The 19,912-nt window shown below is 37.9% G+C and overlaps 1 protein-coding gene across 1 annotated transcript in view; it reads right to left on the bottom strand.

The window, feature by feature from the left end:
- The window catches only part of LOC139740967 (WD repeat and FYVE domain-containing protein 3-like), a 124,890-nt gene that overhangs the window by 70,909 nt on the left and 34,069 nt on the right, over nucleotides 1–19,912 (bottom strand). The window contains exons 4-8 of the mRNA XM_071651552.1: nucleotides 12,826–13,172; nucleotides 11,775–11,967; nucleotides 9,979–10,165; nucleotides 1,951–2,117; nucleotides 565–620 (exon numbers count right to left, since the gene is read on the bottom strand). Coding sequence (XP_071507653.1) covers nucleotides 565–620; nucleotides 1,951–2,117; nucleotides 9,979–10,165; nucleotides 11,775–11,967; nucleotides 12,826–13,172 — 950 coding nt within the window. The remainder of the gene's footprint in view (nucleotides 1–564; nucleotides 621–1,950; nucleotides 2,118–9,978; nucleotides 10,166–11,774; nucleotides 11,968–12,825; nucleotides 13,173–19,912) is intronic.

Raw genomic sequence — 19,912 nt, 5'->3', positions numbered from 1 at the left:
TTTTTTGTTATGTCCTTTTTTCGTAACGTTACTAACCAGCCCTTTTAGTTGCGATAGCAATTCTAATATTTATTGGATTGTACTCATTCTTTTCTATATCATAGACCTAGGAAGGATGAACATGTTTTAAAATGATTTTGACTTGAAATGAATAAATGGTGATTTAGTAGTAAAAATAAATATCTAAATTTCTTTAAATGTAACGTTACTAACCGCGGAATTGCCCATATACACTAGGTTTAACACAAATCAAAAAGCTCCTTTGCACATAACACCATGCACATAGCTCTCTCAGAAGAGTAATAGACAAAAGAAAAAATCTAGGTTGATATGACGACATATCCATGCAATCATGAAAATCATCTTAAAAACCAAACAATCATCAATACGGAATTGCTGTCTCACACAAAAACAGTGCCTCCAGCACTAACTGAGAGTGGTCTGCTGTTCTGCCAAAAATCTCGATCAAATAGTGGACTTACACCTAGATCCCACTGGACCACGCCAAGGATCATTAATCTGTGAACTACAAAATAACAGAAAAAAAATCATGCTCCAGCTCACCTTCAGGAAGACAGTCTGCAGAACCTGGAAAGCCTGAAGATTTCGCACGCTATTTCCTGTCAAGGAATACAGAGACAAATAGAAATGGCTAGTACTCCATTCACGGACTGCATCCACGACATCATATCTCACCTACAAAGAGGACTATTGAGCATCTACGTCCGTCTTTAAGTTCTCCCAGGTACAAAATGGCAAATCTAGGCAATTCGCAAGCTGGCGAGTGAAACTTCAAATATCGCCCACACACTACAATTATGAAGTGCTTAATATGTAAACAGTGCTCAGATTTCGTATCCAAAAATAATATAAAATCCTTCAACCTGATAGGCTATATTTACCAAACAATGGAGAGAAAGAGACAGACAGATAGACAGACAGACAGAAAGAGAGAGGGCGATAAAAAAAGGGAGCGAGAGTGAGAGTGTAACAGACAAGGACAGGAAGGGAGGGGTATCAGGTAAAAGCAAGGAAAGAATGGGGCAAGAAAAAAAGAAAACAATATATGTATACAACATAATTATGGATGTGTGCACGTGAGTGTGTATTCTCATAAGACCAATTTCAAGTATATGTATGATATAGAGTCCACAGATAATAGTGTATGAAAAGTGATCAAGTTCAACTTTGTAGATGCATTGCACTAAGTGCATCATCACTGACACATAGCTATATACATTTATCACAGAGATTCTATTTATGAAACAACCATGAAAATGTCAACCAAATGTCAATCTTGAGGGAGGCTCACTGTCACTGCAGACTTTAATACCTAGATAGAATGATACCAGAAATGAATGCATTTCTAATATAACACTTACATTTGAAAACAAAACATTTCCTCACTGAGGTGACTGGGAAAAACAAAGAAGTTATTCATTTACATGTATGCTATTGAAAAGCCAGTAAATATGAATTCAACTTGGTCACATGTTGCAGTTATTACCTCTACCAAAGATATTATGTCTTTACTGGCACTGGTTTGTTTGTTTGTCTGTTTGCAAAATAACTCAAAAAGTTATGAACAGATTTAGATGAATTTCTTCTTTTTTTTTGAAAATTTGATAAAGACACATGGAACAGAAGATTAAGCCGATTTCATAAAAGAAACTTTGAATTCCCCTTAGAATTGTGTACTCTTTCATATTTCATAAGTGGTTTCCATTTATCTTACAAAAAGTTAAAATCTGAATCTCCCATCTCAACCAAAACTATACCATCGCTTTACCTGATTTTGCTGAAAAGAAACCAACACACTATTAAAGAAAATAATAATAAAAATCTGTACTTGCATCCATAAAAAAAATATTCTTTTGGCCTGTAGAAAAAAACACACACACACAAACTACACATTATTACTGAAGAGGCAGACAAAAATGGGTAGGGTACCTTTTCCTGTCGGCTGCGGGAGTGTGAAACCAGGCTGTTGGAAAGGCGCCTCGTAGACGATGGAGCTCGGACGCAGCTCCTGGAACCCGCAGGACGTCAATGAGGAGATCAGTAGGACCAGGTTCCTCAGTGAGTGAAGGGACTCTTCTGTGTCCATGGCCTCCAGTCTGGAGTATAGAATGAATTGATATCATGTACAAAAATATGGAGAGTGTAAAAGCCAAAACCAATATATCTATCTTTATCAACTTGAGATATTTGAGACTGAAGCTGCTGAAAATCAAGGAAAATATTGGAAACATGTGATGATTTTAATACCATCTTCAAAAATATTTATCAATTTTTCTCTATTTGATGATGAACTTACTCTTTAAAAAAATGAATATGGTGTTCTTTGTGTTTTTGCATTAAAATTCTTCATATTGACCACACTATACTGTATTTTGTTTTGTCACTGCCTGAGCCTTCGTTCTTCATCACTGAAATGCAAACATTCATGTCATAGTATTATGTTCAGATCCACAACACCTTCAAGAAGTGCAATATGTTCATTTTTTTGAGGTTTTTTTTCCCAGATATTCCATGTACTATGTTCAAACAAACAAAATAACAACTTTCCGTTCATAGTCTGACAGTACATTGTGTATACATTACGCCCATAATGACAAGATAAAGAATCAAATAGATATATGGGATATAACTTTAGAATGACTAAAAAAAACACATTTTAATGTGAATAAAAAAAAAAATCATGATACTCCTTCTACTGCTGCTACTGCTGGTACTTCTAATAATGCAGATGATTTTGATGAACATGATGATAATGATAATAATAATGAAAATAACACTAATGATTATCACAATCATCATTACTATAATAAAGATAATGTTACTATCATTATTACAATAATGATAATAAAAACTATGTTATTATCAGTATCACTATCACCATTTCTTTTACTTTTTGCTATTGTTATATCATTCCTGCTACAATTTCACAACATCAATAAAAGGACACTGATAGCAAAATATCCCACAATAATGAAGTACTTCGGTGCAACATTAAGTAATTATCAGCAGGCATCAATCAGCCATTAGCATCATAGATGTAGCCATGATGGCCGCAATCTTTCTCAATCTACAACATCGAAACTGTCTCGATGAGGAAGGGCCAGACATGTTTGTGTCTTTGGAAGTTTCTTTGGGGGAAGTCTTCACCAGATGACACGTACAACATTCAGGATAATAATAAAACTCTGAAACAGAACGAACAGTTGCAAGACAACGGTGTCCTGGAATTTGGACAAATCGGGAGAAAATGCCATTTTATCTCTATCAATATCAAGTATTGTCAGCAATATTATGCCCATGAAGATCAACTCTAAAACATGAGTACAATGAGATGGTATGAGTGAGAAAAGAGAGAGCATACAGGGTAAGGCGGATGAGAGAGATAGAAGAGAGATGGAGAAACGGCAAAAAGACACAAGGATGATTACGAGGGGAGGAGAAGAGTAGCTTGCTGGAGAGACGAGGAGAGGAGGAAAAACTAAAGAACTGGAGGGAGAAAGGAAAGAGAGACAGAAGGAGAGAGAGAGATAGGTGGAAGAGCAAGGGAAGGAGGAGGAGAGAGATGGAAGAAGAGAAATTGGGAGAAAGAGAGAGAGAGGAAGAAGAAAAGGATGATGGAGAAAGAGATAGTTTGAAGATAGAGAGGGATAGACAAAGAGCGAGAGTGAAAAAGAGCGAGAGAAAAAAGATAGAGAAAAAGAAAGACAGGAAAAGGCAGAGAGGAAGGGAAGAGAAGGTAGACATGGAAAAAAAAGAAAGCAACAAAAGAGCGAGAGGGAGAGGGAAATAGAGAGAAGGGGATGAAGGGGGAGAAAGAGAATTGAGGACAGGAAGTGTCACTACCATTGCCTCCTCTCAAACACTTCCTTCCTTATGGGGACGGGGTGGGGGGGGGGGGGGACTCTCCCCATTTTGCCAACCCTAACTAGACGATGCAGGTGTCATAGGCATGTATCAGGTGACCTCAGGCAATGAGAGCAGTGTTGGGAGAAAGATCCGGGATGATATATTTAGCAGGCTTCAGAAGGCAGCTCGGCTACGAGCCACATAGAATAGGTGGATCTCTGACAGCCAGAGAGCGCATCGTTATCGTTCTGCAGTTTATAGTTTTGCTGTCGATAGTCTGCCTCATCGCTCTGTCAGAAAGCTATCACAAGTTACCATATTTTCCATTGAATTCAGCAAGCAATTCATCAAAAATTCACAAGGTCAAATAAGCAGCTCATTAGGGCTTATAAAGAAAAGTGGGACTTTCTGTAGAGGAAGGTTTACCCACATGCATTAAAAAACAAATAAATAAAAAAAAAGACAAGAATTTCTCAATGCTCATTCCTGAGAGGATATAAAAAAAAAACCCTGGGAACTGTGCTTGTTTGCATAAGAAGAATGTAATGCAATCTTCTTACAGGAGAATGAAACCCAAATTACATGTGGAATGAGTGACTGCAGCAATTATATTAGAACACATAGCACAGTTTGTGGAAAATTAGGCAATCCATTCAAAAGTTATTAATTTTTTCAGTGAAGCCATTGCTGGATGAAATGATTAGAACAGTTTGTGATGTCACCACAGAACAATGATGTAAAGAAAATGTAAAAGAAATTTCAACAAAATGTAATTTTTCATGAAAATACACATTCCCATGTTATAGGGTAATATTATTCCTCCACTTTCTTGAAGAGGTATGAAAGTCAACTTGCTCTTCGATCATGCTAGTAAAACAAAATTTTGCAGAATTCACAAATCGAGCACTTTCACTGGTCAAAGTGATTAAACTGAATTATTCAGTAGGAGAAGTGCCCACGTTAGGCTTTTTCCTCCAGTCATGAACAATGATGCCATTCACACACATCTCAAAAAAAAACCTTGTGCCGATGCACTATGCTCCACTTCTCTATTCACTCTTTGCTCAGGACAGCATGACAGCCTTTGAAAAAATGTTAATCTCAACCAAGCTCAGAATCATCTATCTTTAAGAATTGGATGGCATAAAGAGCACACCAGTTGGGACTTTATGCTGAATAAATGCATCTCTTGCTATTACAGCTATATCCAGTAATTCACATAGATTGAAAATGTTACCAGAATGTACAGGGCATAGAGACACTTAAACTTAAAGTACAGAGCATGTGTACAGTAGATCGTATACATGTACCTTTAATTGCTATTAATTTGATGATGTGCTGATCCCAAAGCCACCACTGCTTACTCAACAGCCAATGAATCTAAGGAGGGATCAGCATCTTGCTTCTTGGTGTATTACCTACTTTCAAAGATCCTCACACTGTGTCATTCATGTATTCTGAACCCCAATACCTTTTTAAAAAGGTTGTGTGCCGAGTTTTATTGCACCGCAACTTTTATCTTTTTCCTGAGGATGTGAATGAGCTTGTAGACGGGGCCATACACAGAACTCCTATTGTTCCAGGCACATTGGCTGTACATATCATATGATTGCCATTCACACGGTTAAAGTGTACCAATAACCTGAGTATTATGTTTGCTATATATATCAAACTTTGTAGAACGTACTTGAGACATGCCCTCTGCAAAATTTTAGAACTTTTGGTCACTCCGATTTTTATTCATTGGGGTTTAAATGTAAATTTTAAAGAGTATTCTTAAATGAAATAGACTAGGTGATATCCAACTTTAAGCAAATGGCGACCTAAGTGGTCAATCATTTCAGGATCCAAGATCTTCTTCTTGTCATAATCCAACTTCCCTATGCTACACTCTAATGAAAGATAGGTGAAGAAAGCTGCAGAGGGACAGACACCTTTTAAACTCTGAATCCCACATCCATTATCAACCCATTGAGGATGAGTCCCGCATATACTCAGGCAAGTGTTTATGGGAAATGCGTGTTGTAGCAAAATCAATTAAATGATCAATATTCAATATATATTCAATATTCAATATTCAATAGTTTATTTATTTCCATCATCACAAAGAAAAGAAAAGAAAAAGTTGACATAATCCAAAGTGATACAATTTTTTTCATTTCTCTTACACTCGTCTGATAAAGGATTTTTTCAATACAATATAAAGTATATTATACACAAATGATGTCGTAAAAGGGAAACAATGCACTTTGCCGTGGCAACAAAAATAGTAAATAATCACAATGATGGAAAACAGTGTTCCACTAAAAAAGCCAAGCTTGTAAGACGTGGAACACTGGAACAAAACAACAACGGCACCAATTTGTTATACCAATAAGACATATTCATTTCAAATTCTTCCATATATACTATTGTACATTTTACTCATTGATATATGATGCTGATACTACGAACAATACTTACTAGGATTTTAGAATGCAAACATATAAACTATGTAACATATCACATTTGTGGCACAGACACTATGGGGCCAGGTGTGCCAGGAAAATTAAACGGAAAGGAAGATATGCAATCGGCCACAAAAAACATAACGACAACAACAACAACAATAACACAATACACAGAAATAACAGAATTGAGGAAATGCACTCAGACAGATACTGGACAACGAAGAACGAGGAAAGAGAAGCAGGGAAGAATAGAGAAGGAAAAAGAGAGAGAAAAGGAGAGGGATGGAAAAGGTCTGTGGACACACTACAAAATCTCAAGGAAAAGTGAAACATGACAGGTTTTTTCACTGAACAGAATTAACTGGTATATTTAGAAAACAAATATTTTTTGAGTTTATACTTAAAATGTAATTAACTTCACAGATTCTTTTAGATCATTATCTAAGCTATTCCAAAATCTGGGTCCGGTATAATTAAATGATTGATTAAATATGGGTGATCGAGAGAGAAATTAATTAGAATTCACAGTCGAGACCAGTTTCACTTTGAATCATCATGAGAGTATAACATACATGTATGTACAAACTGTATAGGCCTATGCACGCAAAGTTATAAATTGTGAATTAACTCGTTGAGGACAGGCTGATTGTACTATAACACGCATTTCCCATAGACACCTGCCCTGGTATACTTGGGTCTAGTCTTCAGTGAGTTAAGGACTGTATGTACAATCAATGGTTTAGAGCAAGTGTTCGAAAACTGATGTAAACCACATGCACTGTCCTGGTTGCCTGGAGAAATGACGAAATCTGAAGACTTACGTATAAATGATTATGGCATCAAAAAAAAAAAAAAAAAAAATGCGGACACAAACCACGGTGACTCTAGTTTTTCTTTTTCTGTTCTTTTTTGCAAACCGCAGTGCACTTCCTATTGCTCATAATGTTTGGAATCAAATCTTTCAGAAGCAACCACAGAGTTTCGCCTATAATGGTTACAGGATATTAATAATGTTATCATATAAAGTGGCAGATGAAAAGAAAAAAAAAAACACAAGCTTCCTCAAAATTGCTGGGGGGGGGGAATATGTACAATAATCAGATTGTTATTTCTTGACAATTGTACATGAAGTAATTCTAAAGATTACAATGATAGATGTAATGTTTTGATTGCATCATATTATTTTAAATCCTTAGTGAATAGAAACACAATCCATATCTCAGTATAGGTATGTCTTGTATCTTTGCTCTATTGAATAGAACAAAGACAAATTAAATGGATGAAGAGATTCCTTTTCATCTATGCTGTGTATTGAACTACAAATGAATGGAAGATACATTCACGAAATACAAATGGGTCTCCTAACACCCCAATAACTTTTTACGCGTATCATACAATATAAATCAAGCACATTTAAATTCTAATTACAAGTAGATATGAAAAGAAGTACTATATGTATAATTTGGAAAAATTTAGAGAACTTTCGAAGGCAAGTCTGTGTGATTTACATACCTATACCAGATACACAGACTCCAAATCTTGAGAATTGTAGGAAAAATGGGACTTTTGTCTTTAATCTACCTAAGCTAAAGGCTTCTCAACCAGTGAGCTGTGGCCCACTGATGGTCCACAAACCACTTGTAGATGGGCCCCAATGTCTTACCAAAATGAAAAGATTCATATCTGATCTAACTGGGCCTATAAAACTTAATAAGAGCCAAAGTGGCTAATGGTGAGAAGTGCGGCTATAGAGTATATATCCGCCTAGTACATAATCTTTGTACCTGCAGCACCTCTTGCAGCTGAACCAAAAGAATTGAATCTTTCCAGAAATTTGTCAGTTTCTTAAAAATGTTTGCAGATTACATGGATTATTATTTTTTGTCAAATTCTTAGAAATCTTTGTAGATTACATGGACAAGGCAAACTGTCACCTTAACTGTGACCCTTAACATAAGTATAAATACAAAACCTTAAATTCCAATCAAATGTCTTCCATGAATCCAGACAGGAAAAACATATGTGAAGGAACAGTCTGTGGAACTACGCAATCCAGACATGCACACACCCCCTCAATTTCCTAGAATTTTGGAGATGACACTACTGAGTAGATTAGAATGGCAAATTAAACCTTAAACTTTCCACATATCTGTATCTGCTTCATGGTTTGTTGTTGAGTTTGCTCAAAACACTTCACTAATCTATTAAATGGGGTCAGGTCGAATACTACAGGGACGCTTTAAAGGGGGGAAAAAAGAGTCTACAATGAAAACCTGGGAGAGGAAATTTAACCAATTTTCCAAGACAAAACAGAAATGCAGGTAATTACTTTCACAAATATACTGCAAGTTACATACTTTCACAAGCATAATATCTCCTCTCGTGCATTGTGACTTTTTGATGACAGTTTCCTTAGCGGTTGAATTTGCAATCGAGAACCGCACTGACAGAATGAGATAGAGGTATCATTCTTTTCCGAGAGAAAAATTAGAGAATTCCTACTAAAAATATATGATACATTGTGCTGAGGGAAGCAATATCTTTACAAGTTGATGATACAGCAAACATAAGTTGACTCATGAAACGTGCAAAAATAAAAACACAGCGAAATGTATTGTGTGTATTATACAGTACACAATTGAAAAGTACATTGATGCTATTCCCTCTTATTTATCATTTGACCACAAATAATCACACGCTAATATCTTACTTGATCCATGGATGAATTCTCAGAATAATTCAATCTGGATTTCTGCTAACCTGTTTAAGTTTTTTGTATTTTCTTTTTCACAAGAACCACTGACATTTTGATTGTCACACAGCTTTTGGCACTTCATAAAATCTTTTACAGCAAGTATTCAAAAATGTTCCTTATCAACCATAAATGCTATTTATAGAGTTTATTACATAAATATCAACATCTAGTGACGCATTACTTCACCAATAGGCAGACATATCTTGAAAATAAGTATCAATGAACAAAAGTGTAATCTTTCATATCCTTACTAAATCACAGTAACCTTCAGTATGACCTTTCAGAGTGTCATACTAAACTCAGTGCATTTCTCTTTCTTACATCATAGCAATTTTTTTTCAAATTGTCTAAATGCCAACACAGCCAACCAATGTTACTTTACATGAGCAGAAGCACATGAAGAGTTCAGGTATTGTCATTTGTGCACGAATGAACAAATAAATGATTGAAAAATGAACAAATGAATGAATGAATGAATAGATGGATGGATGGACAGATAAAGTTTACAGGGCACTCATGGAGCATTTCATAGGTAGTATCATTTGTGAATGAATGAATGAATGAATTCATGATTGCACAAGTGAATTTATGAATGAATAGTTGGACTGAGAGGATAGAAAGATGACTAGATGCATGAATGAATGAAAACTGAACGAATAAAGGTTTATAAATTAAAGAATGAATACTCTAATAAAGAAAGTATGAACAGATGAATGAATAAATAAATGAACGAATGGATGAATGAATGTAAACACAAATGAGTGAACGAACGAATGAATGAATGAATGAATGAAAGTATGAATGAATGAATGAATGAATGAATGAATGAATGAATGAATAAATAAATAAAAGAATAAATACATGAATACATGAATGCATGGAAAAACAAACGAATGGCCCACTCACCGGAGCACAAAGTCTGTGAGGAACATGTAGCCCTGGCAGGTCCTGAAGTCGTCGAGCAGGACGTGGGACTTGTCGCTGGAGTCCTTGAGGAAGCAGAAGACGGTGAAGCACATCTCGACGATCTCCAGTGGGGACAGGTCCTGGTTGCACTGCATGTTGTCCACACACAGTCCCAGACAGTTTTTGTCTATCGCAAATGGAAATGAAGATACCACTGTGCAGACTTACGATCGCTTTTAAAGGGGAATTCCAGAACACTTAAAAGTTAGTATGATATATAAGAGTAAAATTGTATGTGAATGGTATGCTTTAGTTCAGTTCACTTTGGTTCCCTTTAGAGCACTCGAACGCACCCTAAGTCTATCAGGTTTGAGATGCTTGTCATCATTATTTTCTCAGTAAAAAGACACATATATATTTCAATGAGTACCCATTTCAACCAGAGTCACACAACATAATTTTTGAGTCAATAGTTGCTATCATCGTACAGATCATTTTCAAGATTGAAGCACCGTGCCCTACCATTCAAGATGAACTATTCAGATATGGATTTACAAATAAAACTTCTGACGATATTGCAATGATTAAAAACAGAAATCTACTTGGGGTTTGGCTCAGTGAAGAATCAGTGCACATTTCAATTTGATAATGAGCATGCTTTCAAACAAGAAAGTGCATAGCTAATGTGCATATTTCTTTATTGGGTGGGGAGTTGGATATGTCCATCAGAGGGCTAAACCTGAAACTCATTTGATTTTTTGCAAACAGTCTTGTGAAAAAAGTTTGTGCTTGTGCACAACCATCCATGAACACACAAAAAGGCTGAGGGTTTGTTTGTTTTTATTATCTCAACTGAAACAGGATAATCTTGTGCTTGTTCAGCAAATACAAAAATATCCTGTAGGGCACAATGAAGGGAAACTAATCTACATCACTGTTTTATGGCAACAAAGAGTTGATCCTGTTTCTGAAGCAGCACCATGATCTGCTATGTTTGGAGACATTCAATATGGTAGACTAGCAAAACAGTTCATTTCAGGTCATGCTAGGCACAAGATGGGATTCAAATGTCAAACTTTCTCCAACTTTCTGAAACAGTACGTGACCTTTTTTTTAACGGAAGTTGGACGCCTTTTCGTGGCGACAAGAGCGGGGGACTTTATCTTGATGCCTATAACAACACCTATCACAAATACTTTCCACGTTGCTTCAAACCAGAACTGTAACATCTACTGTATAAGCTGTTATTTTCGCGAATTTCGCAAATGACTGTTGGACCGTGAATTTGACAACACGCAAAAATGTCGCCATGTGCTAGGCTAATAGTGCACTCACGATAGCCTTTGTGTCAATTTGTGAAAACAACAACATCTCCAGAAAATGTCCGCGACCTGCTCATCCGCGAAAAATATCTGTACGCGAAAATAACAGCTTATACAGTATGTGCAAGTTTGAATGATATTAAGTAACTGCTGCGAGCATCATGTCATGAATTTATGAACTACAGGACACAAGCATAATACCGTCTGACATTTTTAAAACTGTGGATTACTTGCTCACATGGTCATCAGTTTGGACAAAGCACCATTTTAAGAAAGGCCTTATGTTGCCTCAATCTATTCCAACTAATAACAACCTTGAGATATCAAATATTGGGGGGGGGGGGGGGGGGGCTTCACAAGTAACCCAAAATGATGATCTAGAGACATGGGAACAGGCTGGGCTACATTTTCAGGAGCAAAATGTTTTGCCACCGTATGTAGCACACCAGTCCAATGACTCGCGGTCACACTTACTGTGGATGTATTCGACCACTTCCTGGGTGAGGCCGTGTCGTGAGATGGTGGTGAGCACCTCGGCTGCCCCCTTCCTCCACGGCCCGTTGTGGGGCGGACAGTAGCTGGTGATGGCACTGAACAGCAGGGTCAGGTCATCTTTCTTGGCCAGCTCCTCCGCTGGTTGAGGGTAGTTACATAATCGGGACAGCAGCTGCACAATGATTGAAAGGTTAAAAACAAAACAAAACATAACCATGAACAAGTCTCTGTACATGACAGGGTCACAGTGTGCACAAATACAAAACTAAAAACAAGAAGTTTTGCATCATATCAAATTGTCACAGATTAATATATAAAACAGATATTTAAGTACCATGATGAGGCTGTGGAATGTAGCTTTCAAGACCATTATCGAACACACACACACACACACACACACACACACACACACACACACACAAATGTGCAGTTTCACTGAGGCAAGTTTCACAGAGGAATGATAACCTCTGTTGGGGAGATTGTGTTTTGGCCTACATACAAAGTACATACAGTCTGCCTTTCATTCTGCTCCCAACATTGCTCAAATATTTGTACAGTCACTGAAGAAATTCATTTTACGCAATCAAGATTCCCTTCTTCCAAATCAGCTCAACAAACAATAATGGGACAGATCAATTTCGCTGCTACTGAATATGGCTTACCATCACAATCATGTGATTTGAAAGATTTTCACATTTAAGGATAGTGTTTTACTCTGCATAGATGACACTCTGAACTTCGTGTAAGATTTTCTTGGCCCCAGTTGAATTCTGCATTCTCTGAGCACTCTAGTATGAACAGCGATTACATTTGTCCTTATGGTACTAAACAGGAAATCTTAAAACACAGAGGTAAAATGAATGAGGGCAGATTACCATGTGCACAAATAAATTTACACAATATCAAATCAAATGAATTGACAGAAAAATTAATGAACAGATGAATAGAGCACTAGAAAGTGGATGAATGAATAAATGAATGAACAATTCAATGAATAAATGAATAATTTAATGAATAAATTAATACTTACCTGAATGGCGGTTCTGTGGAGCAACTCTCTTCTCCTCACTGGAGTCAGATGATTGAGATCATCTTTTCCCCCACAGCTGCTTCCTCCTCCTCCTCCTCCTCCTCCCCCACCGTCCCCTCCGACTCCGTCGGCGCCTCCCCCACTGCTGGCCAGGATCTCGGGCAGGTCAAAGAACAGGTAGAGGCATTTGACCAGGGTGGAGGGCAGCGCCGCCATCGTCATGGTGTTGACGATGCTGGCTCCTCCCGTTGCTAGGAGACTGAGGGTGGTCAGCAGCATCCAGCCGTTGCTGGTCTCCTCCGAGTTCTGCACCTCCAGGTAGCTGGCGATGGCGCAGCTGGCGGCCTCTGGGCAAGGGGCGACAAGGAGGAGGAACCGTTGTTATAATAAAGACAATGCATCCTCTGGGTATTGAGACAAGAACCTCTAAAGCATCTTAGCATGTAAAAGGAAAAGCTACGGGTACGCTTAATTACACAACGCATATCAGCATTATATTCTGTGGATGACGATGGTGGACCATCATGATGAAATCTTGTGTTTCACAAAATTAAAATTGAGCACACACTTGTATAAATGAGCTGTGACAGTATGTATCACCATACTTCATTTAATTTCATGTCATTTATTGTTTCTGCATGGTACAATTTATCAACAAATCGCATTAGAAAACATATACATTGATTCATCATTTTTTGATCATGGCTAACTTTGCACATGAGAGATAAAGAAATCATTGTGAGATAAAACAGAGGTATAAAAGGGGGAATAAAATCAAAGTACCATGTATACAAAATGTAGGAGGATCCCCAGTTTAAAAGCTGAGCAGGAGTATATAAAAAAATCATATATTTGATATATATATATATATATATACTGTATATAATGATAACAAGGAAAAGTAGAAATTACGCGGTGCGTAATATATGTCCCCGCCGGAAGTAGCATTTTGTAACAAAACGTGCAATATAGGTAAAAAATCAAGGTCAAAGGTCAAAGAAGTCAAAGGTCAAAATTCTGTGTAGAAGTTTTGAAGCCCTCACCTAGTGCCATCACTTAAAGCAAATGGAATCGAAATTGGGTTAGAAATGGCGAAGGAGTAGCATTTTGTAGCCAATGTACAATATACGTAAAAAAATCAAGGTCAAAGGCCAAAGAAGACAAAGGTCAAAATTCTGTGTAGAAGTTTTGAAGCCCTCACCTAGTGCTATCACATAAAGCAAACGGAATCGAAATCGGGTTAGAAATGGCGAAGGAGTAGCATTTTGTAGCAAAATGCACAATATAGGTCAAAAATCAAGGTCAAAGGTCAAAGAAGTCAAAGGTCAAAATTCTGTGTAGAAGTTTTGAAGCCCTCAACTAGTGCCATCACATAAAGCAAACGGAATCGAAATCGGGTTAGAAATGGCGAAGGAGTAGCATTTTGTAGCAAAATGTACAATATAGGTCAAAGGTCAAGGTCAAAGGTCACAACTAAAATTCTGTGTAGAAGTTTTAAAGCTCCCATGTAGTGCTATCATATAAAGCAAAGAGAATCAAAATTGGCTCATAAATGACAGAGAAGTAGCAAATTGAACATTTTGATCACACACGGACGCACACAAGGACGGACGCACGGACGGACGCACGCACGGACGCACGGACGCACGGACGCACAGACACACACACGTACGGAGCCCGTTTCATAGTCCCCTGCTCGAACTCGTTCGGCGGGGACAAAAATGGAATAACTTTTCATTACTTATGTGTACTTGTAAATGGTCACACTAGCACCAGTTGTAATGCAAGATCATCATATCTGAGAACTATTCTATTTGAATGTAGCATATCAAACAAACCTGGGAACTAAAAAGGAAAATTAAGTGCCTTCAAAAAATTGTAGCAAACTATTTAAACACCCTTAAATGCTTGTGAACATAAAATCATTACACTACATTTTCACATATGGACGTAAAAAGTGATGCTGAATGCACTGTAAAATTTATTGTGTTTGCTTTCACAGGAACACTCTCAAATCAAACAAATATCATTTTGTTATAAAAGAAAATCATCACAGCCAAAATATGTTTGCTTATTTTATAGGCAAGTCATAATTTCAATAGAACACTTATACAATATCTGATCCTAGTAAGTTTACATGTACACCAGTGTAAGCAGTTTTGTTCCTCTGAACGCTTGATCCACTAATAGCTACAGTATGTACATTGTGAAACAAATAATATCACATTAAGCATATCACCAAGATAAGACTTGGACACTTTCTCACAAACCACATCATCGCTGTTACCAAAAACACATCAAGGTTCGGCCACTAAGGACAGGAAGGGCATATGTGCGACCTAGGAAGTGGCTTTTTTTAGCCCATTTTCCTACTAAATCCTTTGATTACTAGATGGAGTCATTGGAAAGTTGCAAAGTCAGAACTTGACAGTTTGGCTTTCTCGGCACTAAAACCCTTTTCCAACTTCTCACTGATTGACAGCAAATGTGCACAGTTCAGGCGGTGGTTTTCGTGGTTTGACTCACGGTAGCAAACGTACTGCCTGTAGGCGCCACTTGTGCTCGATTCCGACGAAAATCTGTGGATAAAAGAGCTGCTAGTGAAAGCATTGCACGACTATTCACCGCAGTTCACCATTCTTGCATAATGTAGGTGAACATAATACCGGAAGCTCCTCCATAATGTGCTCAGATGGCTTTACCTTCAAGTGCCTAACAATGCAGCATATATGGTAGATAAAAAAAAACAACCCAACAACAAGGGATCGGAACACACACTGGAGGTTCTATTACATAGATGCTACTTTTGTCTGGTCAATGAAGACCAAAAACAAAAAGGATAAGATTCGTATGTGATATGTGTTTCTAGAGATGAGCAAGAAAGCCAGCGAAAAGAAAAAAAAAAAGTGCCTCTGGCAATGCTATCTACAGATGTACAGTGTATACACTGTATGCTATGCACTGAATACAAAGATAGTGATTCATAGTCATAAGAATGCAAAGTGTACACCATATCTTGTATACACATGCTTTGTTTCCGTAATTCCCTGATGTACCCCTTTTGTGTTGCAATGAATTAAAACAAAACAAAACAAAACCCCAAGTCTCATAACAAAACAAAACAAAACCCAAAGTCTCATAATATATGCACATGCTGATATGGCTTTGTCCAAACGCTGACTTTGCAAATGTCCATCCAACAGTTGGTAATCTGCGACCTCCAGACGAATCTATTAAAATATCCGCCCATACAGATGACAACAAGAACATTCTTCACCTATAGATATTGTATGGCCAAGCTTTTATAGACACAGTGGAAAAGCATGGCATTTTAATGCTTGTCGGAGTAACTCTTTGATGAAAATCAAAATGATTCTATTCGTGCATGAATGACAGTAATCCCTACAAGTGTATCTTGTAGGTTTTAACTATCATGCTGGCTACACCACTCTCATGTAATTTGCATTGTCTCGTCATTTGTGATTGATGCAGGTTCAGAAGTGGAGTTTACGAAAGATGCATCTTTGTCTTTTTCCCATGACAGAATATACCTGTCTGCATTATTTTCTATTTTTCACACCGCTGCACCAACAAACATGGTATCAGTACCCAGTATACATACAAACTGCACATCACCATGCATTCGGACCTGCTGTCCAGCGTGTACCACCCATGTACAACGTATGATGCATTGTGCAGACTGCTGTCAAGTTTCAGTCAGCAAGAGATGTACAAATATGTACACATGTAGACTCTACGGCTAACAATGCACCCATTTGCAGTGAAAATTGCACACCCTGTCTTTTCCATTTTAGGAGAGCCGAGTAGAGCACAACATACAGCATGTTAAACTGAGAGGGGGGGGGGGGGAGAGAGAACATTGACTACATCTCTACACGCATCAGCCTACGCACGATGGATGCAGCACTGTCTGCCAGTGAAGCCGGAACGGAGGAAGACTGCACAGTAATTCTATAACCACCGACGGAGGTATTGATCTCCCACGACCCCCGACCTTTTGCGACGCTTTTGGCCGGACCCACGCCACGAGATGCGTGCATTACCGACTACGTCTGACACTGCGCACTACTGTATGCGCAGCAATGAAGTGATAGATTGAGACTTCAGCAGAGACAAGTCACAGTGCTAATTAGACAATGTTGCAAAGTGCACTCGGCCAAAATTGGACCCCTAAATGTGGTTTGGGCCAGGTGATTATCGCCTGCATTAGACGGAGCAGGTGTCGTCAGCCGGCACAAGGTGATAGGAATCAGCGGAGAGGGGGGAGTGATTTCGCCGGGACAGGGAAAATTAATGAAGATGAACATGAGTGAAGTTGTAGGAATGTCTCTCTTGGAAAGCAGAGAGGATGAAGAGAAAGCTTTCGTTATTTGACTCAATGACGAAACTTGGGGGCGCAATCACGCTTTTTCAAACCAGTCTTGCAGGGGATTGGCTTATAAACTTTCAGAGTAACATGTACTGCAGTAGCATGCATACAATTTACTTTTACATAGAGTCCCACAATCTGACGCATTCCTCACATTCTATGGGAGACATGCCCCATTGTAGATGCAAAGCATACTTGGCAATGATTACACTGTGTTTGACTCTGACTGACAAGGGAAATGCTATCTAGAAATCTAATATTGAAGCTGATATTTAACGAGCATAATCCCTCTCGAAACAGTCAAGGACTCTGCTATCAAAACAACATCACAGCATGCACGTAAAAGGACCTTTGAATTTTTCACATCTATACAACACAGCGATAATGCCACAAAGAAGTCAATACCTAGTAGCATTTGCTATGCAAAGTATAAAGTGAATACTATACAATGTACTCTATAGCTGTTGCTACTTTGCACTGTACCATGATTGCCAACAGAGGGCTTCCAATATGATTAAAGGTAGATTTGGCGTTATATTCCCCCCTCCCCCCCGAAGATGCATTGTATAAACAAAGAAACATATCAATCATGATTTTGAGAAACAACTATTTGTTTCCCAAAATTCCCACTGTTTATTGTGAAATGCCAGATTTAGAGATTAGCAAAAGCAAAAGCAAACAAAATAACAACAGCATGCATGTTGTAAGGGACTGTCCCCCCCCCCCCCTTTTTTTCACATTATTGCATCACAAGGCGAACAGCCAGGCACAGGCACAGTACATTGTACAGCAAAATATACCATACTATCAGCCCTTTAAAGTTGATATACTGCAATGCATTGTGCATGAGGACAGAATTTGCATAAATCCCTCTTAAAACTGTCATAGCAACATGATATCAAAACAACAACAGCATGTGCATGTTGTAAGGGACTATTTTCCTTCTTTTTTCCCCCACACTATTGCATCACAAGGCAACAGCTAGGCACAGGCAAAAGTACAGTAAATACAACGTACTATCAGCTGTGAGTTGATTTATTGCATTGCATTGTGTATGAGGACAGGATACATTCTGATATGAAAAAAAGAAACTTCATGACTCCCCCCCCCCCCCATGACAGATAAAAGAAAATAGATAAAAGAAAATAGATAAAATACCTCTAACATGATTTCCAAAACATAAATCTATCGCGATACTGAGAAGGACAAATCTCTTAACGACAAACCCAGCAAAACTAATGTCTCGCTCTTTCTTCCTCCCATTTTTTTCCTTTCCTTCCAATAAAAACAGAAACGGAGGATTGGCGAGTTTCTCTAGGTTCATGAGACAAGGCTCTCTAGAGGTAGGGCACGCTAATTAATTGGCCTTTATTGCCTCTGATTCTTCTGGGGGACCGTAAATTTGGCGATGTATCATTGAACCCCGCCTGGCGCGTTGCGTCTGATCTATGGATGCAGTGCTCCATACTCCCCACTCCCTCTCCACGCAACATCCGCCCTCAACTCTCATCATCTTTCTGCACATTTTCAACTTCCAAGGAGCATTTTTTTTTAAAGTCCCCTTTCAGGATCCAAGTTTAATACACAACAGCACCATGAATCACTGTAGTACCATCTTTACACACCATTTCAAGAATTACATTTGAACATGCCACATGAAAGCTCGTCCTTAATCTGTCGACTATTGGAGATGGAAATATGCCAAGTAATATGTGATATGAAAAGAATTATGCAACATATTCTACATCAATCTAAAAGGAATTCTCTATTTCAATGCAATGTTTTATCAATGGTGGACTGTACTGATACTTAATCATTACGGTACACTTCATGTATGATGCAGTATACTACACAACCAATTACACATAATGCAATGCATGATTTAATTCTTTAGAACATAAATCAAGTCAAAAATTTCACTCAAATATGAAAAATAGACTTCAATCAGCATTTCTATCAACATCTACATATCAATAGCAGCAGAAGCACTAGCAGTGGGAAGAGTAATGTAAACACAGAAATTTTCGCGGTACATTAATTTTCGCGGTACATTAATTTTCGCGTATTTCGCGCTACTTCTGGCGAGCGTGAAATCTCAAACCCACGAAAATATCTTGCCAATTTTCTCTACACATTTCGAATGGATTGACAACTGCGCACTGCAAATTCAAGAACCGGCGAATATGTTTTGAGCCACTCAGCGCGAAAAATTAATCACACAAAAATATTGACGTTTACAGTACAAAGTAGTAATGACAAATGTTACACTTGTAAAAAACTGTTGCAGTCATCATCATTATCATGATTCATCATTTTCTTTTAATACAGCTGGCAGCAACATCATCACTACAATAATTGACATTAGCAGGGTCATGCATGTGTAGATTATCATAAACATACATTATCGAATACATTTGTAGTTTAGCATCCACACATAAAAGGCCATCAAATATTAACGTAAGGGGCAAGAGAGCAAATGTAGTGGTCAGGGTCTACAAAAGTCAAATGTTAAAATTGACCATTGCCAGCAGGAATGCAGACTCAGGCATCCCGTCACAAACAAACAAAAGAACATTGTATGTTCAACAGGGACAAGAGGAATAGAGGAAAAGGAGTGAGTTGAATTGCTGTTTTTTATTCCATTTGCAATCCATACTATCCTATGCTAAAGTGGTGGCTAATCAATGAAATCTGGAC

Source organism: Diadema antillarum, unplaced genomic scaffold (genome assembly GCF_040938485.1).
Source record: "Diadema antillarum isolate AM-2024a unplaced genomic scaffold, OU_Dant_1.0 seq00000893_RagTag, whole genome shotgun sequence".
Classification (NCBI taxonomy): Eukaryota; Metazoa; Echinodermata; class Echinoidea; order Diadematoida; family Diadematidae; genus Diadema; species Diadema antillarum.
The sequence above is the reverse complement of the archived record's forward strand: the minus strand, read 5'-3'. Positions and strand labels throughout refer to the sequence as shown.